Source organism: Octopus bimaculoides, chromosome 4 (assembly GCF_046866305.1).
Source record: "Octopus bimaculoides isolate indiv1 chromosome 4, ASM4686630v1, whole genome shotgun sequence".
Taxonomy (NCBI): domain Eukaryota; kingdom Metazoa; phylum Mollusca; class Cephalopoda; order Octopoda; family Octopodidae; genus Octopus; species Octopus bimaculoides.
Window position 1 is genome coordinate 7,635,764 of NC_142931.1, and position 23,583 is coordinate 7,659,346.

Consider the following 23,583-nt stretch of genomic DNA (forward strand, 5'->3'; position numbering starts at 1 on the left):
CCCCACTCAGCTCAAAGCAATATCTGTGTATCGCGATACACAGGTATTGTTTTGAACTGAGCAGGGGTGCTAGATTCCCTTGTTCAAAAATACAAGGACACAGTTCGTGTCGTATAGCCAGCTGGAGACGATGTCTCCTGGGGCTAAATTACAGCAACATTCATCCTAAACCAGGACTGCTACATTATGTTGGCAAATAATCTTTACTCCAAAGTACTGTTGCTGAATATCTCTTGTTTTGAGATTTACAAATAGTAATTTTCTAAACTAGATTCCTTCAAATATTTAAACCGCAAACATTCATTAATAAAAAAAGTACATAACTTCCGAACAAATAAATGGATTTTCGTGCAACCTTCATCATTCTTTGTTACATTGAACAATAAACAATACTGGATAGAGTGAATATTGACATAAATTCCATAGTTATAGCGTTATTGTAAAAAAAATTACAAAGCCTCCATTTTTCGGAGTTTAGGGGGCTTGGGGGAGTAAATGCCTGTGATTGGTCTCAGCGAAAATTTAGGATTTTTCTAGTAAACAAATATAGTAACCTTTTAGCCCTCAGGAATTTTCCATTTCCACAATTAATTATTTTCACTCCACCCTGATACTCAGCCGGTATGTAAGGAGTGCGGGTACAAGTCCTGTGACAGTCTGCTGATAAATTTCGCGTCTTATTAGGCTAAAATACGCAATCTTTCTGCCTGTTTTCACTGCTATGCTGCGTTCGAAATATTACCTGTCTGTATGATAAAACAAAATCTTTGTTCTTTGGTTCTGTTATAAATATTTACGCTGTATGATTAATAGTAGTATATTTGAATCGGATTTCATCAAAAGCCAGGTTATTAATTATTCTACTACTAAAGCTAGAGTGTTAGATAATATTTCTTTGGCTTGATATAGAGTTGTTATTAGAATAACATAGGAATTACTGCAGTAAAATACTTACACATGCATTTATATTTGTTCCAATGAAAGCCAGGACCGCAGACACATTTATATCCAGACGGATGATCATCACATCTCGGCTCAGTATAGTAAAGCTGATGGCACTTATCGTCGGGGTTCTCTGTACAAAATAAAAAAAATACAATTGAATCTAATTCTGTGATTAAAAATCGAGTAAAATGAAGTACAATATAGTGATTTCAAAATTTGGCCACAAGGGCAGCTTGGGGGGGGGGGGGATTAAGTCGATTACATCGATCCCCAGTATTTCACTGGTACTTAATTTATCGACCACAAGAAGATAACAGGCAAAGTCGACCTCGGAGGAATTTGAACTCAGAACGTAGCGGCGGTCGAAATACCGCTAAGCATTCCGTCCTGCTTGCTAACGATTCTGTCAGATCGCCACCTAAAAGTACAATATAACAACGAAGTACAAACAACAACAAGTACAGTGTTATGGTAGGTTTTTGAATTTATCCCTCTCAGACCTGGCCCTCTTTGTCTAACTTTACCCTCTACCTGGGCTCTGAGCAAAATATAACCCGTTACATATACAGCCCAAGAGTAACGATTGCTTGTAAACTAATGGACAAAACCAGCTGGTATCTTCTTTTTCTACGAGTGGTGTTCATCATCTTAACCTGTTTCTACCATAGCGGGAATACGGCGTGACGGGGTTAAGTGATATTCTATGGTTTTTTTTTTGTCTTCATTTCCAAAGGTACACACTTGTTTATATTTTCTGTTTGTAAACATTTTGATGTAGGTCTGGAAAAACGTTATTTTCCAAGTACAGACTACATGTTCAGTTCCACAATAAGACACTTTGGCCAAATATACTGCCATGGGTAACTTTGGGAAATGAATCTACTTTGACAAACCTGTACTACCTACAGGTACTCTTCTATTTTTAATTATTCGAAATTTCTCTGTAATGAACGATCCGTTTCCCGACAAAGATACAAAGCAGCAATTTTGAAATGTAAATAACAAAACACATTCTCATTTTGAACTTAGGAAAAGTTTTGCATATTTTTATTGTTCCACCTAGAGATAGTATTTGTCAGGCGAGTATTAGCTTGTTGATTTCTTTTTCTGAAAACCCTAGCTTATCCAGAATTGCCACTTAAGCATTTATTGACATAAGTAAGTCCACCCATTATCATTGGTATAAATGTGTATTCATAACCTGGATATAGAAGTTGGAGGTTTCGAAGCCGTTGTCCGTAGTTATCTACTTTCTCTTTCATTTTCGAAGAAATATTCAAATCTGTAGAGTAGCTGATACCTTCTCAGTCCCAGACAACGATAGCTGACTCGAGACGTTTGCAATTGTATGTATATTTGTAAGTAGAGGTGCAATGGCCCAGTGGTTAGGGCAGTGGACTCGCGGTCGGAGGATCGCGGTTTCGATTCCCAGACCGGGCGTTGTGAGTGTTTATTGAGCGAAAACACGAGGCTCCGGCAGGGGTGACCCCTGTTGTATTCTTTCGCCCCAACTTTCTCTCACTCGTTCTTCCTATTTCTTGAGTAACGCTGCGATGGACTGGAATCCCGTCCAGCTGGGGGGGAGGAACACATACGCCATACAAACCGAGAAACCGGGCCCATGAGCCTGGCTAGGCTTTATAAGGGCGCAAAGAAAAAGAAAGATGTATGTATGTATGCATGTATGCATGTATCTATGCATGCTTGCACGTCTGTGTGAGTGTTAAACTGAGGTTTGTATCTCAAAGAAAATTTAAGAGTAAACACGATATATTTATTGGTAGAATATCAGAAGATTGAGGACTGAAGTTAGAGAAAGCTGTTGTAATACAGATGTTGAGTGGGACTTCAAGCTTCTCCTGCTATCTTATCCAGCCCTTGAGGCAGCACTGAAACTCCTACTCATTATGAATTTTACAATATTTTCTCTAAATTATATATTTATATATTATATATTGTGAAATTTAATTTAATTTTGATAAATAATTAAATTGAATTTTTTCCCTGTAAATTAGGAATTTTTTTACTTATATCATATATGTATATATTTATGACTGACTTTCAATTGCCGTCTACCAAATCCACTAAGACAAGCCTGCGGTCGGCCTGGGTCAATAGTAAGTGATACTTGTCCTAGAGTAGGACTGAACCTGGAACTGGAATCATGTGGTTGAGAAGCAAACTTATCACACAACCACGCCAGCACCATTGAATAATTCCGAAAGCAAGAATATAATGAGTAAGATAAGCAAAATAAACCACACGAGAATAAGATGTAAATATAACCACATCCTCAATAAAAGTAGATCGAGATAGATTAGAACGGATACCTATATGTTAAACAATGTAATTGATGGAAGTACTGTGTACATATAAACCAGATGTCTAATGTAATTTAATAAATATTTCACTATCAGAAAAATAATCTCTTTGTTGTGTTGTTTAATCAAACAGAATACATAGCAGATGTAAATATAAGAATATATAACAGATTTAAAGGGATTGCAAACTTTCAGGCAATTTGGTTGCCATGCTAGTGTAAAAAGCATTTACCTACAATCCAACAGAATTTGATTTATGTAATAGAAACGTTATTTAATTTTTAAATGATAAAAATACAATTTTAGCGTCGATGTAAAAATCAACAATATGTTTACACTACGATCTCTTTATCTGTCGCTGGACTGCAAAAACTGTGTGTAGATTATTTTTTATCTAATTAGTTTACTAATCAAACTAATTTACAACATATTTTGTCCGACGCTATACTTCGAATTCCCTCCCCACGAAAATAAATGCTTGCTCCTTAACACCAACGGACAAAGCATATGTCGTGTGTGTGCGCGCGCTTGTGTGTGTAGATAGCTAGATTGAGAAATATAAGATATATATACATGTATAAACATAAAGTTATATACACGCATATATATATATATATATATATATATATATATATGTACATACACACGCACAAACACACATGCACACGGAAACATACACACACACACACACACACACACACACGCATACACACACACACACACACACACACACATATATATACTGGAAGTAAGTTTAAGTAAAATTTTATGAATTACAATTTTTCCTTACGGCCTCTTTCTGGTGATAAGCAAAGCATTAAGCAGACTCCAACATCTCATAACGAAACCCTTACGAGAAGTGTTTTAAATAAATATTCACTATTTGAATTCATTCTTAATAAACCACCAACACAAAAACAAAACCTGAAGTAGGAAAAGTAAAACGGATTAGTTTATCTCTCGTTACGCATTATGTTGCTGTTAATAGGTGTACAATAAAACAAACTCATTCCTCTACACCTAATCACACCCAATCTCTAACGTCGTCTAAACATTACAATCTAAAACCACCGAGCCATCCTCTACCGACATTTATATTTGCATTAACCGGAATGCATATCACCTAATATCTAATTGTCAGGTTAGCAATAAATGCACTAATGGACCTTACAAGCTAATCATTCTCTCACATGCACCTGTCACACATTTACACCTTTTAAGTTACGCTCCACTAATCATGCGCATACATTTAGAAACACTGACATATATAATGAAGCAGCTCCTCTATCCCGAGTCATTACAAATGAAAATCAATAATTTACCACACAATCTGAAACGGACGACAAGTTATATAAGTCATATACCGGAAAAGCAAAGGACTTGTAATCTTTGCACTTCAAAGAGATTGCAATTCTTTTCAGCTACCGTTAATAAACACAATAAAGCCATATATTATTGCTTTGACAAATGCCTTTCCTCATATCACTATTATAAACTTAATCCTTATCCTCACAGACAAAATTCTGTTAGCTTACGCATCGAATTTTTAAAATCCCCTTTAGCTCAGTTTGATTTATTAAAACGTACTTGCTGCCTCAATTAACGCTTATTAACTCACACTAATAGTTGTTATATAATAATCAAACTATAATAAATTACCAGTTTCTAACGTTAACATTTAAATTTTAATCCTTGCAAAAAGTAGTCTCGAAATAGCTTATATAATCCGTAAATTTCTATAAGCCGATAATTCATCCCGTTAGCTTCAGTTCCTGCTCATGCATTGATATTTAAAACAGATTTATTATCCTGCTCTCAATATATTTTACTCACGTTCCCTTATAATGTCTAGAACTACAAAATACGGGCAACATTTTATTTCTAAAGGCTGTCCGATAGCTATTCTCTATATAGTAGCCGCGATATTTGCCTGACATGCTGTTACCAGCGCTTCCCACTGTTGACTTTTAGTAGACCGAAATCATGTGATATGGAAATTCCCGGGCCCATGACAGACAATTTTCTTCTGCTACAATCTATGTGTGTATTGTTATGCACCAAGCGCCTACAAGAGAGGATTTCTCAAGGATATTAACACATTAGTCGGCGTTCTAACAAGCCATCCATGTTTAGTTGGATATAAAGATTACCTTTCGGTATTAATACTGCTTCCGTCGCTAATAATTAATCATTAGATATAATTAGCAAAGGTGGCTGTCAATGTTATCGTTAAGGAAGAACAACCAGGAAGTAATCGATTCAATAAAATTATAAACAGTACATTTAATATCAATAGTTTCATATTAAAGAACATAGTTCTCGCCTGTCACACAATCATTAGTAATTAAGGCGCTTCATTTAGCAGAATCGATCCTCAACATGAGAGAGTCTGAAATAAATAAATATTAGATAGTTTACCATTTATTTGCTTAATTCCTATAATCCAGTAATGGTGTAAAATCTAGAATCTTTCTTCAAAGAACAGGGTGTCACTTTTCATATAGTTGGTTTTTACAACCTCCACCCACCCACTGAGTATTTTTGTACCTTAATATTTAATTCAATGATTATTTTATTTTTGCTCTGTTCCCTAAACCCTCAAACGCACTCAATAATTTACACTCAAACAGTGATGTTATTTCTATATAAATAACTTTCAAAATTTCAGTAGAAATTAAAACATCTTCCTTTTGTTCTCAGACACAGAATCCAATATTTCTACGGAAAACAATATTTTATCAGAATTTTGTCGGATTCAATTACAATTTCTTTATATTTCCGAAACATACTGCTTTAAGTATGGTATATTCTTATGATCTTCTTAATTTCCACCAACGCTTTTTTCTTGCTGCCGTGAAAGACGACTAAAGGTGGTCGAAGTAGGTTTTGCACTTCGACTTCGTAAACCATCATCAGCAACGACGACCCAGACTCCTGGATTGGAAGGTTTTCGAATGAATGGTGCAATAGTGTCATCCGCCAGGAGTAGGAGCCACCAACAAATGACGGATGCACTTTCGCACTGTTACAGCGCAAGCCCCCAAACTACTATCACTACTACCAGTATACTACTACCACTACTACTACTACTATTACTTCTACTATTACTACTACTACTAATAATAATAATAATAACAAGAAGAAGAAGAAGAAGAAGAAAAAGAAGAAGAAGAAGAAGAAAAAGAAGAAGAAGAAGAACAACAACAACAACAATAATAATAATACTATGTTGCCATTACCCCCCAAAGTAATATCCATATAAATTTAAGTTTTTAACAAGAACTTCTTATAAAAATTCTGTCTTAAAACCAGCTCACAGATCTCAGAGCCGTAATTGTCTGGCAAACAAGTTGATCTGAGACTGGTAACTGAAACTAAAATAATTACGGTGTGGGAGACACATGTTAGCCATTACAAAAAAAAATTGACAAAGGTTGTGTCGCAGCAGAGCAATATTTGTGACCTGGTCGCAGTCGGTGCGACAAAAGTCATGACACCAAATAATAAATGTTTTAACGAAGTCTTTGTGTGCTTTTGAAAGAAGAGTACTTTTTTACACGCTATATTTGTTATCATATTTACAACATCCCCTTATACAAAATTGATTCGTTAACTGATTAATTCGTGTTTTCTTAAGTTGTCTTTATCTTGCCTGTATTTTCGACCTCAGATTCATATTTCTTCTCCAATGACTATATCATCCGAGTCTAGACTGACTCAAAACCTTTCTTAATAACCTCGCAATACAATTACTTTAATTCACCATATAAACTCTGTCATTCTGTCATTTTTCATTTTTACTTATCTCCATAACTTTGTGGTATATATTACAACACTTTAAACGACTGCCATAACATCTTTTCAAATCTCTCTTCGGCCTTTATATTAAATTAAAATTAATTCTCACTTTGGCATTTACCACTTCCTATATAAGAACATCAATTAAAAGATACTAAAATCTAATCTCACGTTGATCTCCATCTTCGCTCCGAACTCCATCTAAATCTAACATATCTTATTAATCTTTCCCGTGGTAAAGTCTGAATATATTGAAATGCCAATGCAGATAATTGTGTACAAGAAACAGTGTAATGACAGAAGCGATACATGACCCTACTAAATACATTTATCATGAACTTCAGCGTTCACAAAGCAACAGAGAACAGGTCCTAGAGATAACAGATAGACTTCCTTTAAATTACAAGTTATCGTCTTATAATTTAAATGTAAATTAGAAGATGTAATACTGGATATTCCGAAACCGATCAAGGCTAGAGCACTAAGAATCATATATGTCTGTTCGATTAGTTTTAGACTGTGCCTAAATGGTGTTCCTAAATTCACTCTACTACATTTAGAAGAGTCAATTTTGCTTTCCAGAATTTGACCGTTACTTCGGAAAATATAAATGCTGCGTTTAAAACTATGAGAGACAGAATGGCGGCCAATTGATTGATGTACCACAACATCGCATTAAATACTTTGCCATATTTTGTTCCGGCTTTCAATATCCGGTTTACATTCATCTAACCATCAAGTCGCATCCATGAATGATAAAACTGACACCTTTTAATATTCCGGTGTCAAATCACTTAGTAATATTCTTTCTCTCCAAATCAGTGATAATCTACCAAAATAGCTTAAGGATATGAGCATATATTTGCATTGAAGTCGTTTCCCAATTATCTTCAACTTTATTTAACTTGGATATTGCATGAACAACATACACTATGTCAACGAACAAAGACGTATTTCTAGGGGTGAATTATTCAAAGCCCAAAGAATTCCACTCAACACATGGCAATGATGATCTCCAACTATTCCTGCTCGAGATCAGAGACGCAGGTATCGTCAGCCACTAACGGATATGCTCAACCGGCTAAGATCAAGAAACTGACAAGTGAATCCGTGGTATTTGCTCTGCTCCATCTTTTTATACCAAGGCAAAACATGTACATAATAACACTTCTAATCATTTAAGATTAGAAGCCATGAGAGCCAATGCCTGGTATTGCATCATTATTATTATTATTATTATTATTGTTATTGTTGTTGTTGTTGTTATTATTATTATATAGTTAACATTTGCTTTGTGTTTGTTCAAGTTGGCTCCAAGTCTCACCCAGAGACCTCAAGAGACAACAAGTTAGAACTTCATGTTGGTGTTATGCCTACAGTGCCATATATTTAGCTTTGCACATAATATTGTTCTGGAGAATGTTTAAGAAGACATGAAATTTATGAGTTTGTTTTATTTTTTTTTAGTTTGATATTACATAGACAGTATTTTACGTAGGATATGGAGAGTTCATATGAACACCAACTTTTGAATTTCTGCCATTTTGTGGTTTCTTGGTATCTGAGCTACGTAGGAGTCAGTCCCTTTTGCTATCTAGAAAAGCCAACTAGAAAATGCCGAGCTTTTTTCGACACTTACTTCACTTCGCTTTGAATGACGTTTCCTCATCTGCCAAAGCCGCCCAAGACGTTTGTGTTGTGTCAAGCCCCGTTGATTTTTACCGTCAAAGTGTTGGCAATATCGTGGAACTTGGGCAAGAAGTCGTGAACAATGAAGTAGAATATATTGTTGACTAATTTGTTAAAATTGTTGATGAAAATCTATGATTAAAATAAATGAAAAAAATGAACGAATTTATGTGACAATCTCGTATGCACATTAACAATAAACCAGAATTGCACATTCAACACAAATGCAAATAAATCTATTGTTAGACATAGAGAACGTCCAATGTAGAAATACTAGTAATTACTAATAGCAGATTGAATGTAGCTTTTAATTAGACTGACGGTAAACAAACCATATTCGGCTAAATAAAAATTTCATTGCACATACAATATCACTTTACTAACAGTGATTAGATGCCCGTGTATAACTAGGTAGACTTAATTATGGAGAATGAGGCAACTTCGCCAAAGTCTCGGCACATTCGCTAATGACTGTATAGCGATAATCAGATTAGTTTTGGCTGGTAACCTGAGACCTAACAATTCATGAAGAACTGTTCAGTGGTATTGAAACATGATAGAAAGCTGCTATTATTTAATGCGTCATTCATAATAGAAAGTTATAGCAATTGAATCAATCAGTGGGCATGTTAATGTTATTACTTGTTAATTAGGCAGCAATATATATATAGTAACACAAGGATAGTTGCTAATATGTACCGGCGTAAATCAATTACCAAATATAACCATAAACTGATATATCTATGCGTCACGTGAACAGTTAATCTCAATGTATGTCCTGATGAAGGATCGAACGAGAAATTCTTGTCTCAAATTATTCTTCTCATTATACACCAACATATAAATTCATTTATTTCATTTGAATGTATTTCCACATGCAGCCGTCGACATTTTTCCATCCAAGGCATTTTAAACAAATATTCTATTACATGATATTATTTACGGTTGTATCTGCTTTTAGTTGAAAAATAATGATTTACTTCATATCTCTTGGAGTTTCTAAATGTTCATAATGCAAAGGCGTGGCTGTGTGGTAAGAAGCTTCCTTGGCAACCACATTGTTCTGGTTTCAATTCTGCTGCGTGTGAACTTAGGAAGACAGACTTCTACTATAACTAAGGGCCGGCCAAATATATATGTGTGGATTTGGTTGTCGGAAACTGAAAGAAACACGTTGTATATATATATATATATATATATATATATATATATACGCACACACACACGCACACACGCGCACACATTCACATACCTCAATGTCTATACACACATATATTCACACAGAGTTGAAACGCTCACCCCTTCCTTTCACATTCATAAACATAAGAGTATTATTATAGTAGATTATCTCGCAACCGTGGGAACTATGAAAAAATATCACATCACCCTTTCCTTCCTGAATTCATCTATCAACCCTTCGTTTCTCATTCATAAACAGAACAGTGTTATTATAGTAAATTATCTCGGTAACCATGGGAGCTATGAAAAAACTACAAAGCCCAGCATCACCACTGGATCATTCTACACATCTGTGTAATTTTTCGCACAATAACACCGAGCCGTTTGACCGTGAATCCCAGACACCTGGTGTTGGTGTGTTGACGTCTTCATAACTTAGCAGTTCGATACAAGAGAATGATAGAATAAGTACCAGGCTTCAAATAACATAAGCACTAGGGTCTATTCGTTTGACTAACATCGTCAAGGCTGCGCTCCAGCATGGTCACAATCTAATAAATGAACCAATTAAATGATAATACGCGCTTGAAAGAACAACGTTTCTAAAATAGATGCATACAATTGGAAGGGTTTCTTTAGTGCAATAGCTAGAACGTCTATCGTGTTTACTGAAGATAAGAGTTCGTGCCCCACAGGCAGCCTTAGAATTTTATTCCTTCAAAGAGTCTTTATTTAACTCGATATTCTGCAAGCTATTCTTCATAGCTGTATCTAATTCGAGTTTCCCCGTTAAAAATAATTTACTTTATTTGTCTAATTATAAACTGATTGATGTATCTGTTAATGACGTATTGATTAATAATGAATGTGTTCTAATGATTTATAGATTAACTTGTTCATTTAGCAAAAGGATAGGTCACCTAGGTAGTCATTTTGTACCTGCGTAGCCACAAAGATAAGCTGTTAGCGATTTTACAATACTGCATCTCTTTGCCTGAATCATCAAAGGAAAATCGATTCTGTCAGGTCTGAACACCTATTAGCAAGCCTTGATATCTTGAAAAACAAGTAAGATGCCTGTTATTAATTTTAGAATTTTAACATGTCATATCAGATTATAATTAATTCGGGAGAGTGTTACATTCGAAGCGCTTCACATACAAGAGCTAAGACAATTCAAACAATTATTACACTTTCATCCATTACCCGCTGCTTTTTATTATGCTATGATGTTTTAATAATCTGCATTAGAGAACGTTGATGCCAGGAAAACGTCGACTCTATATTCATTAGTCAACGTATATAATTTATATACATCTTATAATAACAATAGCTTCTGACATTGGCAAATGGCCAGAAATTTATAGGGGATGAATAATTTGATTCACTTGACTCACAATATGTTGCTGAAGCATATTCTGTAGAGCAGAGAAGATAAACATATAAAATCGACATCGACAGGATTTGAAATAAACATGTAAAAGGATTTAACACAAAATTGCAATTTATTGTGCCCGGCACTAATTGTATCACTCCTGATCTAATATTTTTCTGGAAAAATCTACTCAACACATATTGTTATCTATAGCACTCTCTTTCTAGCTCTACCAAACATGTAATATCATAAGAACACCTACCGTTGACCCGACACAACGTGTATTAATCACACTTATTACATTGGGCATGAGACGTTCTGGCATAACCATTTTGGCGCCGCCTATTTGGCAGCGCTAATTCGATACTGACTTCATAGACATTATTTACATTTGACGGATATTTGTCCTCATCTTGTTTGTTGAGGAAATATATATATATATATATATGCATGCATTTATATATATATATATATATATATATATATATATATATATATATTATAAATTATATATATATATATATATATATATATATATATATATATATAATAGTATAGTATATGTGTGCGCGATGGCGTATGTCTGTGCATTTTTCTTTGTATTTGTGTTTGAAGGCCACCACTTGACAATCCATGTAAGCTAACGGTTCGAAAAACAAGACCGATAGAATTAGTATCAGTCTTAAAAAAGTAAACTCGTCGTGGCGGCGTCACAGCATGACCACAGTCCAATAACTTAAACAGGCAAAAAGAAGATATGACAGCAGCTATTTTGGCTTTATACTGCCGTTTCATATTGGTAGTAAAACTAGTAATATTACTAGTAACTAGTTTTATCCTTTCTACCATAGGTACAAAGATGGACATTTGCTGGTTGTGGGGGGCAGTCGATTAGATCGACGCCAGTACACAACTAGTACTTAATTTATCGACCCCGAAAGGATAAAAAGTAAATTCGATCTCGGTGGAATTTGAACTCAAAAGGCAGCGACGAGCGAAATATTGTGAGCATTTCGCCCGGCGTGCTAACCACCTTGCCAGATCGCTGTCTTACAAGTAACTAGTAATATGAGCGGTTGTTAGTTTATACTATTTGAGTCTAAGGCGATGAACTGACAGAATCGTAAACGCACCGGACAAAATGCTTAGCGGAATTTCGTCCGTCTTTGCGCTGTGAGTTCAAATTCCGCCAAGGTCGACTTTGCCTTTCATCCTTTCGATGTCGATTAAATAAGTACCAGTTACGCACTGGGGTCGATATAATCGAGTTAATCGTTTGTCTGTCTTTGTTTGTCCCCTCTGTGTATAGCCCCTTGTGGGCAGTAAAGAAATAGGTATTTCGTCTGCCGCTACATTCTGAGTTCAAATTCCGCCGAGGTCGACAAAATAAATACCAGTTGAACACTGGGGTCGATATAACTGACTCATCTCCACCTCCTCCAGGCTGCCCTTTTGGCAAAAATTTGAAATAATTATTAGTAGTTATTAGTAACATTGTTTTAAGTGAAATTGTTCGTAAGATTTTGAGAATATATACAAATAAGTATGAAAGAGCAATAATTATTTTCAAGCAATTTATAACGTAAGCCAATGTTTGGCACGTTTCTAAATTATTTATTTTTGAAATATATTCTGCCTCATAAGGAATTCATTTAAAGCAGGATGTTGCAAGATTTCTTTAAGAATCTAAGACTCAATGATGGGATAAACATAGCTGCTGATATCAGTCATGGATTAGCCATTTCCTTTCAACTGTTCATGCCGTTAAATCTATATCGAAGTTAACAATCAACGAATCAATAAAAAGTAATCAATAAAGAAAACAAAAAAAAAAGATATGTCGTATATCCTAATATGTGTAATTAGACAGGAGAAATAAACTAAAATATCAGATCTGGCAATGAAGGAGAGATTAAGGTTTCTTCGAATCGGCAGACCAAACTAATACGCATCTAGATTACTGCTATCATTCAAAAGACTTTTATCAATGTTAAATAATTCCAAAACTAAAGAAAATCTATCAATCTGATAACGAATAAATAAACACATAATAAACAAATAAATTATACTGACAAACAAAATGAGAAGAAGAAAAAACACACACAAAAGAAAACAATCAATAACTTGGAAATTACTATTAATCTGCCGTTTATCTCACATTGCAGAAAAATATTGGAAAATGGATCCATTGAAATGTATAAGAAGAAATAAATAGCAATATAAAATATTCAACGCGATTTTTTCGCGAGAAATAATTTAGGAAATAAAGAATAGCTAAATAATGGTAAGGTTCTCTTGAGAAATGGGAAATTCAATAGTGTGAAATAAAAGATAAACAAAAATTGATTTGGAAGAGGGGAAAAAGAGATTGTCTAGAATTACTTCGATTAATGCCCGTTGACGGTTGCAAAAACCATTTTAACATATGCACGTATACTTTTTCTGACTGTAATAAAGGACAGGACGAAAGAATTTTATTGAGTAAAAACGTTATCGAGTACGAATTTGAAGTTATAGAATAACAACTTAAGAATTTACTTTAGTTTAAAACGTATGCAGGCAGCCTTCTTCACTTTCTCCGACACCGTCAGCTTTTAGACAGAAGGAAGATTATATGTCTTTCAGCGTTACAATGAAACATAAATCTTTTACTGTTTCAATAAAGCATAAATACCAACGTTAATGGCATGGAAATGGTTATTCTTGTTATTGTTGTTGAACCATATTTCAACCCTCGTAGAACACCCTTCTTATCAAAGACGCTCCACTCATGACCACCTATATTTTCTATATTAGTGTATACTCTTTACTCTTTTACTGTTTTACTTTGTTTCAGTCATTTGACTGCGGCCATGCTGGTGCACCGCCTTTAGTCGAGCAAATCGACGCCGCGACTTATTCTTTGTAAGCCCAGTACTTATTCTATCGGTCTATTTTGCCGAACAGCTAAGTGACGGGGACATAAACACGCCAGTATCGGTTGTCGAGCGTTGTTCGGGGAGGGGCAAACACAGACACACAAACACAGACACACACACACACACACTCACACACACACACACACACACATATACATACATATATATATATATATATATATATATATATATATATATATATATATATATATATATATATATACATATATACGACGGGCTTCTTTCAGCTTCCGTCTACCAAATCCACTCACAAGGCTTTGGTCTGCCCGAGGCTATAGTAGAAGACACTTGCCCAAGATGTCACGCAGTGGGACTGAACCCGGAACCATGTGGTTGGTAAGCAAGCTACTTACCACATAGCAACTCCTATTCTAATATTTTCTAAGTGTGGCTGTGTAATAAGAGGTCTGCTTCTCAACTACATGGTTCCGGGTTCAATCTTAATGCGTGGCACCTTGGGTAAGTGTCTTTTCCATAACCTCGAACCGATCAAAACTTTGTGAGTGGATTTGATCGACGGAAACTGGAAGAAGCTTGTCGTATGTATATATATCTATATAAATATATGTCTGTGTGTCTTTCTGTCTATGTTTAACTCCCACCGCTGCTTGACAACTGGTGTTTGCGTGTTTATATCCCCATAATGGTTCGGCAAAAGCAATCAATAAAATATAAATACCAGGCTTTAAAAGATTATAAGTAGTTGGGTCGATTCATTCGACTAAAATTCTTGAAGGTGGCGCCACAATATGGCCGCAGCCTGATAGCTCAAATAAGTAAAAGATAAATGATGCTACTTCGTTTATTACGGTGAACCAAGGTAACACAGTAAGCTCTATTACATTTATCACGGATTGATCTGCGATAACACGGGTTGGCAATCAGTTGAAGAGTATGTTTGTCCTGCGAAAACACATTCCGGCGATCTCTCGCAATCTTTAGCTTCACAGAATGCATCGACTGTCACTTGCGACCATCTCACGGTGCCGCGAGGCTGCGCATTTCCGTTATAGATTTACGTGCTCGCACCCATGAACATTGGATCAGTGAAGAGAGAAATACGAAGGCACCTGATCGTGAAAGACGGCGCAGAGGCGTGTATTTTCTACGCGAAGTAGAGACAATTAAGAAAATACGCGATTGTGGAAACTTCGCTGCTGTGGGCCGCGATGTGTCGATGACTCTATTATTCATCCTATCAGAAAACTACATAGAGATGATTCATTTATCACAGGAATTTCTCAACCAAATCCCTGTGGTAAATGAGGATAGACGTATTAATTTATATTAATATAATTGGAAAACTCCGTAATGAGATGAATATAGAATCTGAATGAGAGACGTTTAGCTTTCGATCTTTTTTGCGACAATTGCAAAACACGAGACAACACTGCTCCGTTGTAAGACATTTCACAACATCGAAGAATAACAATTAACATAGAAAATAAGATATGTCGGTCGGATCCATAGATATCAAGGGATTTTTGACACGAGAGAATTTATTCAAAGATAAAACCTTTCAAATCAAACGCCATAATCACTTGTCTGGAAACATGTAGATTTTACTTTCGTTTCTTCTTTTCCTTCTCTCTCGGTTATCTATTAGTGTTTCTGTTTGACACACTCTCTCTCTCTCTCTCTCTCTCTCTCTCTCTCTCTCTCTCTCTCTCTCTCTCTCTCTCTCTCTCTCCCTCTCTCTCCCTCTATCGATGTCTTTCTCTCCCTTAGATGTTGACACATGCAAATAAATAAACGACGAGGCTTCTGTGTTGCCGATCAGCTTGCTACAACTCGGAACCAAATGTCCTTGAAATCAAGACCACTACATGTACAAAAAGTAAGGCACATTGTATATGTGTGTGTGTGTGTGTGTGTGCCTATGTGTCTGAGTAGGCGTATGTGTGTGTGTGTGTGTATGCGTATGTGTGAATATATGTATATCATTTTCTAATCTAGGTACAAGACCCGAAATTTTTGGAGGTGGGGCCAGTCGATTAGATCCACCCCAGTACGCAATTGGTACTTAATTTATCGACCCCGGAAAGATGACAAACGAAGTCGACTTCGGCGGAGTGAATGTATGTATATTAGTATAATTATGGACACAAGCATTTTCTGATTGGTATCCAAGAGACCAGAAAAGGTCACTGTAAAGGCCCCCACGATGGTAGGGAGATGATCTACTCAAACAATTTTGGTCAAGAGGGAAGGAATGGCACAATCAAGGCAGAACTGGCAGCATCTGTTGATCTAGTAAATACTATGATACTGTGATATTTGTGTCAGTATACACACACACACACACACACACACACACACACATATATATATACATACACACACATATATACACACACATAGATATACACACACATACACAAACACACATATATATACACACACATACACATAACACATATATATACACACACATATATTTTCTGCTGTGTCTGGGGGGAGTCATTCTCTTCTAGTACCTTATAATTTAACACACTCACCGGTTAAGTTTCCACTCATCGTGGCCTGGGGAGGGGTGACTGGTATGCATGGCCGACTGCTGGTCTTTTAAAAGCCACTTTGACCGGTCTTATGCCTCGGAGGGAAACATTCTAGGTGCAATCCCATGGTCATTCTTTAAAAATTATTGAATGTGCCACGGTATCATGCTACAACTAAGAGAACTCTGTAAGTAACATTACTGCCGCTAAATCCAAGCATTTACTGATCCTGTTATCTTATCTACAACAGGCACACATTTAATGATGCCACTCTAAAATTTCTATTCCTTACTCTGCATAGCTCACTCACCAACATCTTGACAAAGTACTCTACTTTGTTACCATGTATCGATACAAAATTCTAAAACCAAAAAGAAATAATTTTATTTCCCTTCATTGATCTAACTGAAGCAGATAGGCAGCTCAAGAAAACAATTTGATTCTGGTTGTGCAATGGCTATAAATGGAGGAACATTTTCGCAAGCGAAGACTAATTCATTTCCACAATTCCCCACTCGGGCAAAGTTACCTAAAGATTGAAACACTTGTGACTCTGAGATATTTGCCAATGGAACAAAAGCGTTTCACAAGGTACAATAGATTCCTCAGAAGAGCTTCCACTAAGTCTGATTTGATCCTGCGTGAGGCGAAATATCTTCGATATTTATTTCACCTGAAATTACATATTCTGTGATTTCTTTATAAAACTGACGTCCAAATCATTCTCGAATTGTCACATAGCAACGGGCTGCAATACATGAACGCATGGCATATATTAGCGTGTTATTTCAACTCTATCGCTTTCACTGATCTTCTAACAGTTCCAGATATCAAAATAAGAAGATACATATAATCTGACGTATTCACTTCCCAACTTCTGTCATTCCTTCCTAGATATTCCGCTCAAAAAATGTCCAAACCATTTTCTTGATCTCCCGTGTCATGTTCTTCGAGCTTATATTTATTCATGAGATACATACGTAGGCGTGCATAAATGTGTACGTATATATGTGTATGTATGTATGTATGCGCAACAGTACGAATATACATGTGTAGTTTGTGTAAGTGTGTATGTGTGTGTTTGCGTATATGTGTGTGTATACATGCATGTATATATGCATGTATATATGTGTGGTTCACATACTAAAAAGCAGACAAAAAGAAATGCAGCGAGGAAACGAATGGAAAGAGCAAAAATCTGGAGAAAAACATCTGTCTGCATTAATACACGTATGCGTGTAAATATATATATATATATATATATATATATATATATAATTGTTAGAAGAGAACATCAATCATTAAGGCAACGATCCAGCGTTCCTGCTATCTTTGAAATCTTTAATTCAACAAGAAATAGCAAATCGCACCATGCTTTGCTTGTTATTTATTATTTTATCATTATTATATATGTTCGTAGATATTATTGTTGTTCTATCAGCGTTTCTAAGGCAAACATTGGTTATTTTATACTTATTATATATATATATATATATATATATATATATATATATATATATATATATATATATATATATATATATATATATATATATATATATATATATATATATATATATATATATATACACCAGTATACTTCTATAATTATAAACATAATTATAAATCCGGGGTCAGCTAATTGGTTCGCCACGCATCGAATTTAGAAATAGGAGTTAAAATACCTTTTCTGCTACCATGAATATCCCCCAGACAGTAACACACTTTTTTCCGTAGGCAAAGAAAAAAAAGTACGAATCGACACGACTCACATTAACTACATACGCATTTCGGGATTAAAGTAAAGTTATATTTACTTACTTATTTCACATCTTCAGTGCAGCATTGCAAATATATATTTGAGCGTGTTAGAATTAAATATGTACGCAATCAAGCGTCATCGCATAACTGATATTTAACAAACACTTCTAAAAATATACAGCCGAATGTGGACACGTATTTATCCTCAAATACCCACGTGTGTGTTACGAGTAATCCCGCAGAATCTGCAGTTTGCGATCAGGGAGTAAATTATATTTCAATAATAATAAAAGGGTAAAATTAATTAGTTAATTAGTTAATTAATTGATTAATTAATGTTACCCTTTTATTATTATTGATATATATATATATATATATATATATATATATATATATATATATATATATATATATATATATATAGCTTTCCTGTCACTCCCTTCCTGTATGTAGTCATCTCATTTATATATATAGCATTCTCATTTTCTCTATTTTTCCCTATTTGTCTCTGATGAGGGAATATCCCAAACTCGGGGACATCCCAGAAACAGCTGTTAGACGGAATTTTTTTCCAATAGTAATATTCTATGCGATTTGAGATGCTTGTCTTGCCTTAATGTTTGGACCTGCTGCGATTCGCTCTTGATTTCGACAACGGTATTAAGACGGCGACCTTTAAGCTTCATTTTCATTTTGGGGAATTGATGTGTGTTTCAGGTGCCAAACCCGGTGAATAGGGCGGGTGCAGAAGCGGCACAATATTGTTTTTGGTGACAAACTGACGAATGAAGAGAGTACAATTATAGGGCCCATTGTCGTCGTGAAGAATGCACTTCTTCGCGTTCCATGGATCCGATTTCTTTCGCCGAATGTCCCTCCACGGCCACCGCAGACTCTTCAAAACGTGGCCGTAGAAATCTCGATTGACAGTATGACCCTGAGGATAAATTGTCGATGCACAATACCGCTTATGTAAAAATAATAAGCAATGATCATGCTCTTGACTGATTTGCAGCTTTGTCGTGCCTTCTTCGGTCGTGGAGATGAAGAGCTCTTTCATGGTGACGATTGCTGCTTCGCCTTTGAAGTATGTTCCATGTCTTTGTATAAGAATTTCCAAGTTTAACCCACAATTTCACGTTGGACCTTTATTCCAACAGCCTATTCGTGACAAAAATCGCATGCTATAGCATACACGTGATCACAAAAACAGAAATTTCACAACCTGCGAAGTAAACAGTTCTGCAGTAGCTGGTTCTTTTGGTCAAACTATCGTATCTCCAGCTGCTTCAGATGCCATAATATGAAAAATTGTTAAAGTGTAGTGCAACGGTTTTGCTATTGAATGGTGAAACTATTTTTTCGTTTTCTGAAAAAAAGCAACGCTTTGATTTTACGATACTTTTGCATAATAGCAACAATATGTATATGTATATATGTCCAAAACATATATGTCCAAAACATTTAAATGGAAATCAAAACAAAAATTGCATTTGAAACTTCCAATTTTCTTAGAAAAAGTAGATTATTTTTCCATATAATCTTCCTGCTTTATCGTCTTTTTTTTTTTTTGGTGAGGGGAGGTTTGTTATTTCTAAATTTTCCGGTCTGCTTAAAGCAACAATGACATTCAGATACAAAAATATCATCCATCATTTCTGCAATGACATTTCAAAATGTTTCTGTAATTACAACCGTGTTTTCATGGCGGCAATTCTTCGAGTTCTTGAGATGAGAGAAAAGGATGTCATCTGAAGAAATAATTGCGAGAGAAATTTGACGAACGAATTCAATGAAAATATTATTGATACATGAGTGGCGAGGTCTGATCTATTGTCGTGGTTATACTCGATGTCACGTGACAGGATGACTTTTCTCCTGTTGTTTCTATTGAATGTTGATAATTATAATGTTAATTGCTGTCACATAGTATTGACTTGTCATAGTTTGACTAGAAGCATCGATTCGTTCCATTCAATATGAATGACACATTTAAGATAATAAAAGACACGTCATCAAATTTGCTCCAATTAACTTAATTATTTCTGGTTTGATAGGAGATGGGGATCCCTTAATCGTCATTCCATTCATAGTTAGTTGCTGCCTATTTCACTATACACACATGAATGAGTGTGTGCGTGTGTGTGTGTGTGTTTGTTTGTTTATTCGTACAAACTGGATAGGGAAAATTCAGAACACGAGTATATATATATATCTTTACATTTTTGTTGGCAGAAGTTGCAATGTGACTCATGTTAAGGCCCCAAACATTACGTCAAAGCATTCACCGGGAATCGAAACCTTCATGTCTGTACCATTATGCTAAGACGCCCCTGACAACAGATACTGCCCTTTTATGCTGGTAAGTAATAACTTTTGGAACGTGAAACCAGTCTGCAAACAAATTTATTAGTGCTGAGTGTGTTGATATTCTACAGAAAATAAAGGAATTCCCGAACACAGGAAGGCTGTGAAGACGGCTTAGAAAATCGGGTTAAAACCGTTTCGAACCCTGCACCTTCCAAATTCCATCCGTGGTTCTCTAGATTTGTTCAAAGCGTCGACGTTCACGACGTCATCCGTGACTTGGACTTTCTTCCTCGAGATCTGCTTCAACAAGCGAGTCTACATCAAGAATCTTGCAAACCAAATACAAACCACTCTCTCCCTCTCCGTCTCTCTTCCCCCTCTCTCTGTATTTACGCACGTCAATGTCTGCACACTGCGCTTTGCTACATACTATAATGCCCAGACATGATTTGACTCCATTTGGTTATTACTAAGCAGCCAATAATTTTATGATATTTAAATATTTTCAGACGTGCAGCGATTCTTAGCCATTCTTATGTAATTAAAGAATTATGTAAACAAGATTATAACGACTAGTTAGTGGATTAGTTAATTACATTTCTTTCAAACTTTCAATACAAACACGACGATATGTTACCAGTTTGTTAATTGCCAACGAGAATATTAATATACCTCGGGTGTATAATATTTCAGCCATTAGATTATTCAGTGAAACACTATTCTGAAATGCGGAAATTTATGACATTTATTTTTTTGTTTGATATTTGTTTGCTAAAGGCGGCACGCTGGTAAAATCGTTAGCACGTCGAACATAAAATTTATGGGCATTTATTTTTTCTTTCGGGTTGATACGTTCGAATTTCAAATCCCGCCGAGGACAAATATGCTGCCCATCTCCTCGGGACGTTGTATTATAAAGTACTAGTCGTTTATAAGAATCCATGTAACTGACGTGCTGTAGTGGAGGCACAATGGCCCAGTGGTTAGGGCAGTGGACTCGCGGTCATAGGATCGCGGTTTCGGTTTCCAGACCGGGCGTTGTGAGTGTTTATTGAGCGAAAACACCTAAAGCTCCACGATTCTCCGGCAGGGGATGGTGGCGAACCCTGCTGTACTCTTTCACCACAACTTTCTCTCACTCTTACTTCTTGTTTCTGTTGTGCCTGTAATTCAAAAGGGTCAGCCTTGTCACACTGTGTCACGCTGAATATCCCCGAGAACTACATTAAGGGTACACGTATCTGTGGAGTGCTCAGCTACTTGCACGTTAATTTCACTAGTAGCCTGTTCCCTTGATCGGATCGACTGGAACCCTCGACATCATAAGCGACGGAGTGCCAACAACAACAACAAACTGACTTGTGCCCCACCCTCTCAAACCTTGGTGGTCTTCACCCATCAAACAGACCGGTGTTCTGTTCGAGTGGATGTTGTGATCTTGCTCCTGTATATTCCATGGAAACCGGTTAACAGTCTTTAGGAATCTTAGAACTCAAGAAAAAGAAAACGCTCTGCTTTTAGGATCGTAAATAGAAAGAGCATCATTACTTTTGGTGCAATCAGAAAATAGAGCAAAATACTCCAATTTCTGTTGAGATTTTGAATATATAGGTAGCCATACTTTTCTGATGGGTCGAAATTTGATGTATTTTAAAGTATTTAGATATTTACCATTAATTCTGGGGTTTATTTCCGGCGGAAGTTTGTCTTTACTGTTCATCCTTCAGTTTCAGAGTGCAGAATATTTCAATTTCACAAACAGTGTCACACATCTTTAAATGGACAGTTTGCTATTCTAATAAAATATCGATTAGTTCTTAGTGGCCACGATCGACGGCTCGGTTCGTATATCTGATGAAGTATAACGACACAGAAACATAAGCACCCCACAGTTCAGTAACTTCATTCACGGCCCTGAAGTGTGTTTGCATTTATATTGAGACAACATATGCAGCGTATTGTCATTCCGTATCCGTATGTAGACCAACAGGTCAAATAAGGAACGGCAGAATTATATTTCATTCGATACTGCTTAATGTGCCTCTAATTTATTCCTGCTTCATACCACTTTTCGCACATCACTATACTATTTGCAATTGTAATACAAGAGTGACTATCGCTTAGTGGCCATGAACAACGGCTCAGTATACATAGCTTGCGAAGTGTAACGACTCAAGAGCGTATGTTTTTTTATATAGTTCTTGGACATCAGATATGGTCTAGTAATGTGTTTACATCTGCTAGTGTTTGTCTAAACACCTACACCAGAACTTCACTGATGTAGCAATCTACGCTTGGTCCATCCCAAGTAGAATTTAATTGCACTATATTCGTGGTGACAAAATCTCTGACTCCTATTTGCCATCAGCTGGATGTGGTGACGTCGAGCGGTTGCCTCACCATTCTGTAATTAGCGCCAAAGGTGCTTATATATAGAGCACAGTGAGAAAGACCTAGAAAATCGAATCACACAATGGCTGGATGCTGACTGGTCGCTAAATAGACCAATCAAGTGAAACTACTGAGCTCAGACCATGTCTGCTCAGCGACCTAGGGATTCGCTTTCGAATCTTCGACACACTCATATTATCTTTAAGAAGAATTTCTTCGCCCTAAACAACCTAGCGTAGCAGCGTATAGCGTTTCCATGTGCAAATGCACATAAACATGACTGCACGTAAATAACCGTTAACAACCGGCGTCGAGTCAATTAGAAACACGTCTCTCTTCAAATCGATGGTCAAATATGAACACAGAATGAAACAATG

General features: G+C 36.0%; 1 protein-coding gene across 3 annotated transcripts in view; it reads right to left on the minus strand.

Annotated features, from left to right (window-relative positions):
- Positions 1 to 23,583, minus strand: part of LOC106870405 (cadherin EGF LAG seven-pass G-type receptor 1) — a 538,322-nt gene that overhangs the window by 330,928 nt on the left and 183,811 nt on the right. For all 3 annotated transcript variants that reach the window (XM_052966877.2, XM_052966875.2, XM_089350213.1), the window contains exon 5: positions 956 to 1,075. In XM_052966877.2, the coding sequence (XP_052822837.1) occupies positions 956 to 1,075 (120 nt within the window). The remainder of the gene's footprint in view (positions 1 to 955; positions 1,076 to 23,583) is intronic.